Source organism: Octopus bimaculoides, chromosome 5 (assembly GCF_001194135.2).
Source record: "Octopus bimaculoides isolate UCB-OBI-ISO-001 chromosome 5, ASM119413v2, whole genome shotgun sequence".
NCBI classification, from domain to species: domain Eukaryota; kingdom Metazoa; phylum Mollusca; class Cephalopoda; order Octopoda; family Octopodidae; genus Octopus; species Octopus bimaculoides.
The window spans coordinates 125,841,651-125,856,650 of NC_068985.1; the positions used below are offsets into that span (position 1 = coordinate 125,841,651).

The 15,000-nt window shown below is 35.4% G+C and overlaps 1 protein-coding gene across 3 annotated transcripts in view; it reads right to left on the reverse strand.

Annotated features, from left to right (window-relative positions):
• Positions 1–8,500: 8,500 nt before the first annotated feature.
• The window catches only part of LOC106873782 (uncharacterized), a 92,897-nt gene continuing 86,397 nt past the window's right edge, over positions 8,501–15,000 (reverse strand). For all 3 annotated transcript variants that reach the window (XR_001409914.2, XR_001409915.2, XM_014921291.2), the window contains 2 exons: positions 12,278–12,395; positions 8,501–9,333 (listed from right to left, as the gene is read on the reverse strand). Coding sequence is in view for 1 of the 3 variants with exons in the window: in XM_014921291.2 (XP_014776777.1) it covers positions 12,290–12,395 (106 nt within the window). In the remaining 2 variants the exon portion in view is untranslated. The remainder of the gene's footprint in view (positions 9,334–12,277; positions 12,396–15,000) is intronic.

The window sequence follows — 15,000 nt, forward strand, 5'->3', positions numbered from 1 at the left end:
TATATATATATATATATATATATATACATACATACATACATACATACATACATACATACATACATATATTTATGAGGCAACTCTAACGAATCAAAGAGTAATAAATATACTGGGTGGCAACCTCTTACAGTCTCTTCCAATAACTCGATACATACACACACATACACAGTCTCTTTTTCTCTCTCTCTCTTTTTCTCTCCCTCTCTCTCTTTCTCTTTCTCTCTCCCTCTCTTTCTCTCCCCCCAGTCTCTCTCACACACACACAAACACAGTATGCAGACACATATACACATGCATACACATATGTTGTTTGACTGAAGGCAATAATTGATCTCATGTAGTCTCGTTGAATACTGCCCAGAACTCTCTGTTCTTAATTTCGTATCCTTTTTCTAGAATGTTAAGCATATTCGCTATTTGCTTTAATACAACAATCCTGGTCCATTGGTGCCTTTAGTAAGTTCATTCTATAGGAAATCTGATGAGATTTCCGACAGCAGATTATAAAGAATTCATTATCCACTGATACTTTACCTCCACATACGAGACATTTCTCGTCCCTCTTTTATAATGCATGTATGTGGTCTGCGTTCTAACCAAGAAGCATTCACATCATCTCTTACTACGAACTATAATCCACGGCTACACAGAATTCTCTCAACCCTTATATATAATCCCTCTATACTATCCATATCGCACTCTTTACTCAAAGTTCACACAGGAATGTGGTGAATATGAATACATTAATTACATGTCGCCCACTACTCGATCTCACCACAAAAAAGATTACTCTGGCTCAGTGTCTGATGATGCAGTCCTTCCTCAGCCATATTATATCAAGCTTAGTGTAGCCCAAGATGCGGTTTTGTCTTCTCACTCTTCTTCCTATACGTTCAAGATCTACTTGCTGTCACCGCCATCAACACTTACCCCAAGGCAGACGATACTATCTTTCATTCCTACCTCACTTTGCACATAGAATTAAGACACTTCACACAATCTACATTGACTACAAGAAAAGAAACCATGAAAATCAACCTAAAATTAAGAAGCCTTTCCCCGATAGGATTTCGGTCAATTTTTGTCTCTTTCAACAGTAAATTAACACACTCTGCGCATAATACGAAAGCACATATATCAGATTACTCTGTCAAATATAATGGTTATTTATTCACATCGTTTTTAATTAACTGTGTATTATCTTGTAGTTTCGAAATTTCGATGATGTATTTGTTCAGTTTTAGAGTGACATTGTAGGAAAGTGTGAGAGGCCTGATCTGACTCGTTTAAACATAAAATATTTGAACCAGATACGACCAGTGAAAAACGTGCTACCAAAACATTCATACTTGTTGCAATTCCAAGGCGCCACTTATTACTGAAGACCTCATCAAGTGAATGCCTATCTTTAATATACGAGTATCAGGGTCTAAATCTCATAGACTGATCTTCCTCTTCACACCCAGAAAATCCACCCTATCCACACACACGCACATATACTACCGTACAAACTCCATAATGGAGTACCGCTCTCACACTGGGATAAGCCTGCTGCAATACACAGAACTTAGAGTGCCTTCATATAAGGATTATTCGGTACTCAAACACGCACGACCCACTTTGCCATAGATGTAATGCCTCCTCATTCTTCATTTTATACCGGAATACAGTTTCTTCTGCTCTTACGTACTCGCTTAGGCACTCGCTCTTGGCTCAATCACTCTTTTTCTTTTCTTCGGCCATATTCTGTCTGCTTTGCATGACATAAATTATTGTGTTCAGTCCTTTATATTTGCAGAGCATTGATCTTCCTGAAATACTGTTCTCGCTATTATATTTTCCAGTAGCCAGCTACTTGTGGTAGTGTAAGACTAATGTTAATTCTAATCAGCCTCACTAGTGACGGCGGATTTATGAAGTCACTTCTCGAATAAAGAAATATGTGTATGTGTATGTGAAGCAGGGAATAGCTAGGAAGGAGATAATGGAGGGCCAGAACATTCTTGGGAAAGGCATAAACATCACAACACCACTTCTGCATCCAGATCCCAATGGAATTGTTAACTCGGAAGCCACTGAACAACAAAAATTCAGGCAAGGGAACCAGTTTTATCACATTACATTAGTGCGCAAGTTAATTTTCTATCCTAAACAATGAGTGTGTGCGTGCGTGCGCACGCGCGCATGTGTGTTCACTTTTCTAAGCTTACATAGTCAGACAAATCCACTGAGGAAAAATTTCTACTGCTGGATGTTGTTCATCTTAGTAACCATCACCTGCTTCCAAAAAAAGAACCCAATATCTTTAGAAAAAATTCAATATTCAAATTGGCGCAGGAGTGGCTCTGTGGTAAGTAGTTGCTTACCAACCACATGGTTCCGGGTTCACTCCCACTGCGTGGCATTTGGGGCAAGTGTCTTTTACTATAGCCTCGGGCCGATCAAAGCCTTGTGAGTGGATTTGGTAGACGGAAACTGAAAGAAGCTCGTCGTATATATGTATATAAATGTCTGTGTGTATATATATGTTTGTGTGTCTGTGTTTGTCTCTCCAACAATGCTTGGCAACTGATACTGGTGTGTTTACGTCCCTGTAAGCTAGCGGTTCGGCAAAAGAGACCAATAGAATAAGTACTAGGCTTACGAAGAATAAGTCCCGGGGTCGATTTGCTCGACTAAAGAATGTTATCACCAACAACATGATTTCTCTAAGACATCGCCCAGTAATCTATCAAGTTCATTTACGTATCTCTCAATACATACTGGTTCCCTCTTTCATTTTATGCCTCCTTTGTAGATTGGTAGATTTGCTATTAGGTTGCCTAGAAAGTTCTTGCGGAATTTTTAATTTTGTTTTTAAACGACGTATTTTCAAATTAATTTTCATTAAATTACTTTGACTTTATATATCATTTTAAAGCCCGTTTTTTTTTTTGTTGTTTTTTTTGCTCTATCTAATCGTGTTACTCTTTTTCTTTTTGAATAATTAGGCTATTTTTTTTTCAGGAACGTTGAATACAACATGGGGACAAAAAGCAAATTGGCACAATTTTCTTATTCCAGTTCAAGCTAGGCCGGAAAGCTACTGAAACAGCTCGCAATATCAACGATGCGCTTGGCCCAGGAACCACTAATAAACGTACAGCACAATGAACGTACAGCACAAGAAATTTCGTAGCGGTGACGAGAGTCTTGACGATGATAAGCATAGTGGTCGGCCATCGGATGTTTTCAACGATCAACTAAGAGCTTTAGTCGAAGCCAATCGACGCACAACTGTTCGAGAGCTTACTTCTGAATTAGGCGTAACGTATACGACAATTTCCAACCACTTGAAAGAGATAGGAAAAACAAAAATACTTGAGAAATGGGTGCCGCACTAATTGAATAACAAAAAAAAAATACCGTTTTGAAGTGTCATCTTCCCTTCTTTTATGCAACAAGAACGACCCGTTTCTCGACCGGATTGTGACATGCGATGAAAAGTGGATTCTTTACGACAACCGGCGACTCTCAGCTCAGTGGCTGGACGCCGACGAAGCTCCACGGCACTTCCCGGCACCAAAAGAAGGTCATGGTGACTGTTTGGTGGTCTGCGGCCGGTCTTATCCATCACAGCTTTTTGGATCCAGGCGAAACCATTAAGGCAGAGAAGTACTGTTAACAAATGGATGAAAAGCATAAGAAACTCCGAAAACAACAGCCAGCATTGGTCAATAGAAAAGGACCAATTCTTCTCCACGACAACGCTCGGCCGCACGTCGCAGAACTGACCCTGCAGAAGTTAAACGAATTAGGCTACGAAACTGCCTCATCCGACATACTCACCACACCCCTCGCCTACCGACTACCACTTTTTCAAGCATCTGGTCTACTTCTTCTGTGAGAAATGTTTCAAAAACCAAGACGATGCCAAACACGTCTTCAACGACTTCATCACCATCAGAACGCAGGATTTTTACGCTACTGGTATAAATAAACTTGTTTCGCGTTGGCAAAAGTGTGCTGATTGATGGTGTTTATTCGATAAATAAAGTTTTGTTTGAGCCTAGATATGTGCATCTGAATTTAAAGATTAAAAACCGCAAGAACTTTCTTGACAACCTAATGGTATTTATAATTTGATATATACGTATATATATATGAGTGTGTGTGTATGTGTGTGTGTGTGTGTACATTTTTATATATATGCCTAACACGCTTGTCCTTATATTTACCTCTCTACCTGCTCAAGTTCAAATCTCTTGAGCACTACGAAGTTTATTCTATATAGAGAACGCCTGTCTCTAAATCTATATATCATTCACGTAGTGTGTGAATAATATCCTTAAGGTGAATATTTACCCACTTGCGACCACTTCTAGGCTTTGTCACTAACCAAATTAGATGATGCTTACATTTTTAGATTGGTCACATCCTAAGCTACATTTTCAGCTACAATATTTGAAAATTGCTTCGGTAGAAAAAAGATCCAGCAAAATATGTGAGGTCAAAAATGAGAGAGTCCAAATGCCTTTTTTTTAAAACAAATCTATATTTTATTTTAGCTTATATGATGCACGCGCCCGCATTTTATTTATTTTTTTATTTTTCGTACATTTCCAACGAAATATTTCTTTGTATATGAAAGAAGCTGCTGCCAATGCAGTGGATCACCAACCTCTTGATTCTATTTTTTTTATCTGTTGAGAAATAGATACAAAGCTTTTCCTGAGATATCTGGGGAAAACCATCATCTTATCAAGTCCGTTTTGGAATGCTTACTTTTATTTAATCTTTGATCACTCCAGGTTGAGAACAGCTATGATCAGTATTTCAAAGGCAACTTGTTGTTGGCCTACAATCCTTCCAGATGTGATGAAATAATTTACCAATAACACTGTGTGACAAAATTTTATTTATTTTTCTGTCTGGTCAATACGTCTTATTTCCTATATGCTTCTGTCTATAAATTAAAGGGGAGGACTACTATTCCCTCCAAACTTTGCTTTTTTGACATGGATATCAATGTTTTGAAACCAAACACACACACACACACACACACACACACACACACACACACACACACACACACACACACATATATATATATATATATATATATACATGCAGAAAATTAATCGCTGTAAAGGGAAACTTCAAATATATACAAAAGAACGGGATAAATCACGGCTGAAATGCCCAGTTGATCATGGACCTAAATAACAACAAAAAAAAAGTTTGAATTCCGCTGGAATTGAATTTGGTTTCATTCTAACAGATTCAGTGCGATAATAGTAAAGGGTCTTTAGACTGCCACTATTTCTTTTGTTGATTTATGTCAACACAAAAACCTCATTTTACTTCTACACTTATATTATCTATGTTAATGTCGGATCTGATCTGTGTCTTTATATACGAATGTTATACTAAATATGAAGTGTGTTTTTAATGTCAATTAAAACCTCGAGCTTCATATTGTAATACTTTGTGTAAGTTAATGAGGGAAGCCGAGGCACAAACTTTCCTAGAATGTTGAAATTTGTGCGGTAACAACTTAGCTTTACCTATAACTTAATTTATTTTGTGTTAATACATTTCTGTTAATATGAGACTCTATATCTATATCACTGTTTGTTTTCATTTCGAATTGTAAGTTTATCAATGATATAATTCAGGTCAAGCTTGTAATTATTTGTGTCTATGTTACATTTGGAGTGGAATTTTTGCTTAATCAAGTAGACTACGTATTTGAAGTTTTCTGAGAATCAGCATTTTTCATTTGAGATTATGTATTTCAGTTTTACTGCTGAAACAACATTTATAAGTGTTTCAATGTTTCTTCTGATCTAAAACATTATGTGTATAAATATTTTCTCTGAGTTAAGATATTCTCTGAATTAGATTTTCTACGCGTAGAGAAATTCGCACACATCAGAATTATTTTGATCTGAGATTTTCAGTTAATCAATTGTTTATTTCTGACTAAAGATCTATAGCGACTATAGTATAATCTCTGATCGGAGATTTTATGTGTCCATGCTATCTATCTCTTATCCGATAATTGTAATGATTGTGGGTCACTTACTTGTATAGAGCGTAGAATGCTCTTATGTATTAGTTATCGACCCCTGCTTTGCTACAATTCTATAAATGTTAACACCAAGAATAGATATTTCATAGAGTACGAATGCAGTTAGCTTAATTGCTATTTGTTATTATATGTAACTTTCTCTGCCAACGAACAGATAATATTTATTTTGATTTATCCATTAAAGGTATTAATTCTCACGAAATCTGAAAGTAAACTCTCCTGTTATTGTAGATTGTTTCCATTTCCTTTAACCGAGAACACTTAACGTACGCCATTATAGCCAGTGTAATTTCCTTCATATACAATATTACAAATGTGAAGCAGATTTTACGACGTTTCAAGATAAATCGTTTTGCTGTTTTCATTTGCCTGTGGATGATTGAACTCAGATATCTTACGTAATATTTTTCAAATCGTGCCCAGAGAGGCACCAAACAACCAACTAGTGTAATTTACATAGGTATCTTGATAGCATATCAAAAACATTTAAATTTTGAAGAGTGATATCCTTAAAAGTGGTACTATAGTATTGAAGGAACACTCGTACTGTCCTGAAGATTTAACCTGTTCTTGAAAGATTTTACTTTCATCAGAAACGACAGCTAAAGGACGATATGTATGCTCAGAGCCATGCTTGTAACTCTTTATTCTGATGTTATTCTGCATACAATTGTCATTATCTCTGTCTTCAATGGATCGATACTTCAATTAACTTCCACTGCCAAAAACTATAAAGAAACCAGAAGTTCATCAATATCATCAATAACACTTTACCTAAGATTGGTATATCTAATGCCATACTCCCCTGGGGTGGAGGCGCAATGGCCCAGTGGTTGGAGCAGCGGATTCGTGGTCATAGGATCGCGGTTTCGATTCCCAGACCGGGCGTTGTGAGTGTTTATTGAGCGAAAAAAAACACCTAAAAGCTCCACGAGGCTCCGGCAGGGGGTGGTGGTGAACCCTGCTGTACTCTTTCACCACAACTTTCTCTCACTCTTACTTCCTGTTTCTGCTCTGCCTGTAATTCAAAGGGCCTGCCTTGTCACACTGTGTCACGCTGAATATCCCCGAGAACTAAGTTAAGGGTACACGTGTTCTGTGGAGTGCTTAGCCACTTGCACCTTAATTTCACGAGCAGGCTGTTCCGTTGATCGGATCAACTGGAACCCTCGACGTCGTAAGCGACGGAGTGCCAACAACAATAAGTCTCCTGGGATCACATTCTTCATTATTTTGTCCAGTATCGTATTAAATTTTGGTGGTTACATTACATATATTTGCATGATCCATGTATTTCCCAAAAAGAGTTTACAAAATGCTGCGGAGAGGATTGAAAGAAGTTCAGTTATTATTACATGTTAAAACTGTGGTAACACTAAAGCCAACTATCGAAAATTGTTAATTATTTACAACACGCAGAGAAAGAGAAGTTTTTACTCGAAGTAATATCACATGCGACAAAATTCCAATAAGATAATGACAAAATAGAAATAGGGAATCGAAATTTAAAGCCATTTAACCTGCACTAACTCATAAATCATATGCAGACCAAACCTACTCAGAAGACATATCGGAATATAATGTTTTTCGTACAGAATCTATAAAGGACAAATAAGTCAAATTGCTGTTATAAATATGAATAATCATCAATTTGGAAATGGATCAATTTGAAAACGGATCTCTTGAAGTATAAGGACGGCAATTAGATAATACATTACCTAATTGCCGTAACATGTAACAGACACCGGCTTACTACATTTTATCAAAATATGACAGGAAAGTTGCAATAATAGCAAAACTATATTTTTTTATTTTATAATCTCAGACAGAATTTATAAATTAAGCTTCTTTGTAGCCACAGATTTCCATGGACGTCACGCAATTATTGACAGAACATTTTTATTAATTTTTAATCCGAATTATAATAAATTACTCTTCCTCTCATCATTTTTGGCTTCGAAATAGTAGCTTGATCTTGACACTATGTAGATGTTGTTTGATTATTCCTATACACAGCAATGTCTTCAGCCGGCAGAACACTATTTTCTAATATTTTTGCTCGTTAAATTTCATCTGTGTTTATTAGATTACATACTTAGTAAACAATAAAATTTAGTAAATCCATTAGCACATCGGTCTTCATTATCTATGAATTTATTCATCAATACCCACTAATGACATGTGTCAAGTAATTCAGCTAAAAGCACAAAATAGTGATATGCAAATGTAAAGTGTATACCTAATGTTACATATACTTAGCTATATCATCTCCTTGTGACCTACTTTGATATGCGAAGTTTTGCATTCTGCTTTTGTGAATATTCTTAATTTTTAAAAAAGAACTGCATATGCTTGTGGTTGTTTATTTAAATGCACGAACGCTAAAAAATTGTAAATAGAAATGAAATAAACGAACAAAAGCAATGGTCATTAAAAGAATACGTATAATTTGTTATTCAGTTGTTGCATCTTTTATTATTACTATTTTTTTAATTACAATCAATAAAACATATTTTAAATAAATAGAAGTAGAGAAGAAATTAGAAAAATAAATATTTCTAAGCGAAGGATTTTCGAAATAAATTGAAACTAAAATAATACATGAGTAATTATAATAGTAATAATTTCTATCTGATAGGTAAGAGCAGAAATTAAAGAAGGGAGGCGAAGTCGTGATATTCATGCCTTTTCCAAAGACATGAATATCATAGTTAAAGGAAAGAATTGCATCCAGGAATTAAAACCATGTTGCAAGTGTCGATGCACTTACGTCAATTTCCGTAACATGGGGATTCACTCAATAACAATAATATTAGGTATCATAAAAAAAAATTGAAATAAGAAGGAACAGTTTGGAAAGAAATAGGAAGAGAGGAAGAAGTTGTAGAAAGTAGACAATGAGTTCGAAAACCAATGCAAGGGTTTATAACAAAAAATAATATTTGACTACGCCATAAAACTGCGTTGAAGGTCAGCGATGCATTTTGGCAGTGACCAGTTTATCGGTTTCCCATTTGGTTCATAGCATTGTTACCCTGATAATGTTTAAAGATCGTGTTTTTTTTTAATTTTTTATGTTTATTCTGTATATATGTATATATATATATATATATATATTGTTTTAATTTAATTTTGTTTCTCCATTTATATCTTAATCTTTTGTTTGTTCGTCAAAATAGGAAAGAAGTTCTGGCCGGCAATCAATCAGATGAGGACTGGTTTAAGGATGTGTTTACTTTCATTGAAGAATCTCGCTGAATCTGAAATGCAAAGAGATAAATGAGTTTTGGAATTATATTGTAAAAACATGGGGTAATATGTTGAAAGAATTGATTAAATGACAAGCAAAATACTTCTACGTTTCGAATCAGGTGAGATACTAATCATCAAATCCTAGAATCGTCGACTTCGTCTTTTATCGTTAAGTGGTCGAAAAATAATTACCAATTAAATACGGAGTTCTATTTAAACGACTACACACTTCTTAAACGATTATTCTTATGTCTATATAATAAATCATTATGATAATTATTGGTTTCAGATTTTGGCACAAGGTTAGTAATTTCAGGTAAGTCTATTAAATCAACACCAGGGCTCAAATGGTATTTATGTTATCGCCCCTGAAAAGATGAAAGGTATAGCCAACCTCGGCAGAATTTGAACTGAGAATGTAAAAGACGGACGAAATGCGTGCTAATGATGCTGCAAGCTTACCACCTTAATCATTATTTTAATTCCCGAGAAAAATGTGACGAGCTAATAGAATCATTAATGAGTAGCACAAACTGTTTAGCGGCATTTCCTCTAACACTTTGCATTCTGAGTTCAAATTCTGTCGATGTTGACTTTGCTTTTCATTGTTTTCGAAGTCGATAAAATAAGTACCAGTAGAGCACTGGGTCGATGTAAGCGACTTAGCCCATCCACTCAAAATTTCAGTCCCTATGTTTATAGTAGAAAGAATTATCATAATTATTAAATACATTTAAAGCTAATTGATTGCTGATCGTGGAATTGTCAGTGTTTTATGGTTACATACAGGCTTTCATTGCCAGAATTTCGAGAAAACAGTATAATAATATGTAGGGTGTTCGGGCTAAATTTGACAACATTTTTTGTCTTCTTTTTCTTTCAGGAATAGCAGATGTATTGATGAATAGTCATTGGCGTTGGAGAAAATATAAAGATTAAAGTTGTAGTTGAGAAAAAAGCTGATATGGAGGACTGGAAGCTATCTGAATATTGAAAAACAATTACTTGCATCATTATGATTCACGCCGGTTATCAAAACGCCGACATCATGGCTGCCGCCTAATACTTCGTGAACGCTAACAAGGCTGTAAGATGTTACATGGACACCTGCAACGGAGACATCGAAACGGTGACCAGCAGGAGGGAACACGGCCAGTATTCTGACAGCGTCCGTGCGGCGGAGTTCATCACTACGTTTTTGAAGAGAGCCTTAAGCTCAATTTAGACGGCTATGGGAATCTGTTAATGACTGTGACCAAACCCTGGCTGGAGAGGGTTGCTTCTGGAAGGCCACATGTGTGACAGCAGGATTCAGCTCTTTGCTATACCCAGAAAAGAGGCGGAAATGAATGTCGGAGAATTTCTATGACTTCACCAGACTCACCTTCTGGCTTCCTAATTCCTTCGATTGTAGTACCATGAATTGTTATGTGAGGAGCGCAGTTGACAAAGACACTAAAGCTCTACCTGCAACATTAAGGCTGATTCAGTGGTCAAGATCAAGGAGGTGCTCTAAGATATCCCCAGGGACACAGTGAGGAACATATGCGCCAGGGCTCTGGAGTCGTCTTCAGGCCGTGGCGATAGCTGGGCACAGCTACTTTGAGTAAACTATCTCCTAGCCATAATCTAGTTGATATTTTTGATCTTTTTAAAATACTTTTATTTTTCGACGATGTTTTTTTTCCTTGTATGCGAACTGTCAACGTTCCTCGAACTCCCTGTATACTGGAAATCAATGAAGTCAATCATAAACTTCCCTCGCATATTCCTCATCCCTCAACGCATTAAGTTCAAAACTACATAGATTCTTCTTTGTATTTCATCTTCTTGGAGTCGAATAAGTACTAGCAATGCAATACTGTCAATTCAAACAACTATGTTTCTTCATTAAAGAGAAAGGCTTTGAGCATATGGAAGTTTATTATCAAAGACGTAATCGATATAGATGTAGTGAAATGGCTACAACCTAGAATCGAAGCCAACTCGCAGTGTTCCTATCCTCTTTAACTGCATAACTTACTGTTTTTTATACAGGACAATGTGAGACGTATTTCTTTCTATCATCCTACTCATTATCATAAAGGTCTGTAAACTTCCAGAAACACCGCAAGCACTTTTCTAAGATGGACTATTTTGTGTAACTTCAAATCAATTGTTGTTGAGCAGACATGTGATCAAAGACACTTAAATTATAACCCTCTTTTTTCTACGATTAACTAGGACTACACTATTTCATGTGGTCTTTCTTATATAATACGATGGAGTGTGGTTCGAAGAAGATTTGGCTGATATCTGTAGTTGATAATACAACTACTTCGATGCTTCCTCTTTGTAATATACTAACATCAATTCAGCGTAAGAGAAACAGTGAAAGTCTGCTTCCGTTGTTGTTAACCTTACTATTAAACTTTTCTTAGATTACCAAAGCAGTAGTTACTGTTTCCCTCCCTTACTTCACGTGATTTACATCATCATCATCATCATCATCATACTCATCGTCGTCATCATCTTAATCATTGTCGCCGTCGTCGTTGTCGTCACTATCATCATCATCGTTACCATTGTATTTTGTTGATTTGGGACCTACATAGGATTTATTGCGGCCTGCTTCGATTCTTCAACTTGCCATCTATCCTAAATTTTTATCCATCTTTATCCAAATTCACTAATCTACAAATTCTAGTCTACTAATCTAACATACTAAGTTAATTTTCTCACAATGATATTCAGTTGCATCAGCTGCATCATGTCCGATGTATTAACTAAAACTCGAAGTTCTAACATGTATGGGTTTTGTGATGTTTCTAAATCTAAGTGACTGTAAATATATAAATATAAGAAATGGAAAGCTTTCATTTTAAAACAATGAAATAAATAAAGAAATTTCAAGGAGCGAAATTGAGAGAAAGAGGGAGACAGACAGAGAAAGAAAGAAATCAAATGTCTCACCATTTCTTTAGATTACTCAGTCTTTGCAAGTCTCTCTGCTGCAAATTGGATCAGTTTTTGAGCCAGAATTGAACGTCTGATGTCGTCACTTGATATGTCACTACGTTTTTTCTTGCCACTAAAATCGTAAGCAAAACTAAGTGTAAAGAAACCAATGTAGGGAAAAATGTCTTGTTACTAAAATTTTATCAAATTAAGTGGAAAGATCTTGCCAGTAATTAATTTTAACTTTTTCAAATCAAAAGCTGTTAGAAAGGTGTGTGTGTGTGTGTGTGTGTGTTTGTGTGTGTGTGTGTGTGTGTGTGTGTGTGTGTGTGCACTCACCTGAAAAACATCACAGTGCAGCATCTCTTTTCTTAAATATAATTAACTGTTAAAGCTAAGATTACAAATTTATTACCAATTTATAACTGCGTAACTAAGATCATGTTTAATAGCTTACAAACGAAATCGAAACCGTATCATGAATTAGGAACATTAAAAATTTGATTATTATCGATAAAAAAAAAACACTCGATATTGTTCAATTTTATAATCGTTATAGTTCCCTGGATCACTTTCCTGTTATTTGTGAAGGAAGGTCTTTGCCTTAAGTTATAGAAGCTCACCTGTAAAAGGGATATTAACTTACCCCTTCCCTCAGGTGACTCGAGATAACATATTGGACAAATGGTAGCAATCTATCTTGGCTACTCAGCTAGGTTTATCCTGAATTCTAAAGCCAGACAAAACTGTTGGAAAACTGTTATATATTCCCTTCGGGTGTGGATTGAGGATGGTGGCTGCTCTCAATATATTATTGGTAAATTACTATCAAGACACTAAGTACGGCATTAGACCAATTCTCACTCAATTCTCCTGATGCAATAGAATATCCTTGTACTGCATAAAACTGGAGCACTAATAGATTTAATTGTCCTTCGCGTCCTTCATAGTAGGTCTGCTTACATCAACATAGCACAAGCAGTAGCAGCGATCGACGGATGCTCTATTTTTGTTTTTCAAAGGCTTTTATTCGGCCGATTTGATAACGGTTTACTTTTAAAAAGAAATGCAAAAGTATGACATGAAATAGAACCTACATTGCCAGCGTAACTTGCCAATTTTCGACTATCGTGTACAAAACTTCTGTATGATTTGCTATAATTTATGTAAGTTCATTTTCATTTTTTTGGTGATAGCTGATGACCTTGTGGATGAGGTATTAACATATGATCATAATTTCTGACTTCAATTCCTGAATCGGACAACATATGTCTTTGATGAGCAAAAGCTATTCAGTTGTTATGAGTACCAGCTGCATGCTAGTGCAATCCTCTCTTTTACTCCAGCTGTCACATCCCGGTTATTCCACCAGGTTAAGAATGAGAGGATTCCTTAAAGGGCTTCCCTGACTGCTCGTGACAACCTAGGCACCGAAGTCGATTAGCACAAGCATGAATTACGTTACCAAGTCTTACTCGCACGTGAATGACAACTGGTTACGTTCTATGTTGCTGTTGCTGCTGCAACTTAATGTCAACCCTGATCGAACAGATCTTATCCGATGATAAGACGTGCTCCAGCATATGATTTTTTTCTAGATACAATATATCTAGGACAGTATTATCCAATGTGTTAGAAAGGCTTCATTTAAGGGAGATTTTGTTACTATTTCTGACTTTATTTCCTTATTGTAAAGATTTTTGATACAGTGTTTCGCAATTTGTTTCCAGAGCTCGTTCAAAAATTACAGCTCATGGTGGAGATTTGAATAGCGTATATTATATTTTCTATTATATATATATAATTTATTAAAATCGCTATATGTCAGATCAGATGTGCAAGAAAAAAAAATTTACATTATTGAAACAATATATTTTTTGCTTCGTGCCATATTGAAAATCGTGATCAACATTTCATGAAAATTGCTGGCAAGTATACATTGTTGTTCAATGAGTTATCATAGTGAATAGCGAGAAATTCTATTAAATTGAAGAGATTTCGGCTAGCTTTCAATATTGAGTTAAAATAAATCTACACTAGTTTAGCTGAGGGAACTATAACACTCTTACGGGTGATTGAGCTAACATTGAATGTCTCACTAAGAGAACAACTGATAGAAAACGATCGACTGTAGTACGGATTATAGAAATAATCACGCACAATATAAAATATGACTATAAAATTATATACTATATAATATATGATATATTAGTATAAAATATATATATGTTATATTAATATACAATATACATCATTATATATATCCGATTGGTTTGTTGCGAAACCCTTTAAAGTTTTCTATCTTAACTAAATATACATTGCAAAACAGAGTAACTAATATTCGGGTAGTAGAGAAGATGTATGAAATCAGCATTGAGATATTCGGCTTGTCAATTTTCCGAAAACGATTGAAATACAAGTGATCGAAAACAGTTGCTCATTAGAAAAATTAAACATTGATCAAAGTACAACAATTAATCGAATTATAAATAAATATTCGAAATATAGAAAATAGCTTAAAGGAAAATAGATTTTAATTTTTATTGCTATGCAATATATAATCTCAAGTTATGAATGATTGCAAATATATGAGTGTATGTGTGTGTACCTGTCATGTTTATATTTAACAGTCTTGAACACTAGTTTCTAACTTGTAAACATCAGCATAACAAGCTCAGACACAAATATAAGAAATAATTTTACATTATATTGTAATGTTTATAGTAAATTAGATATGA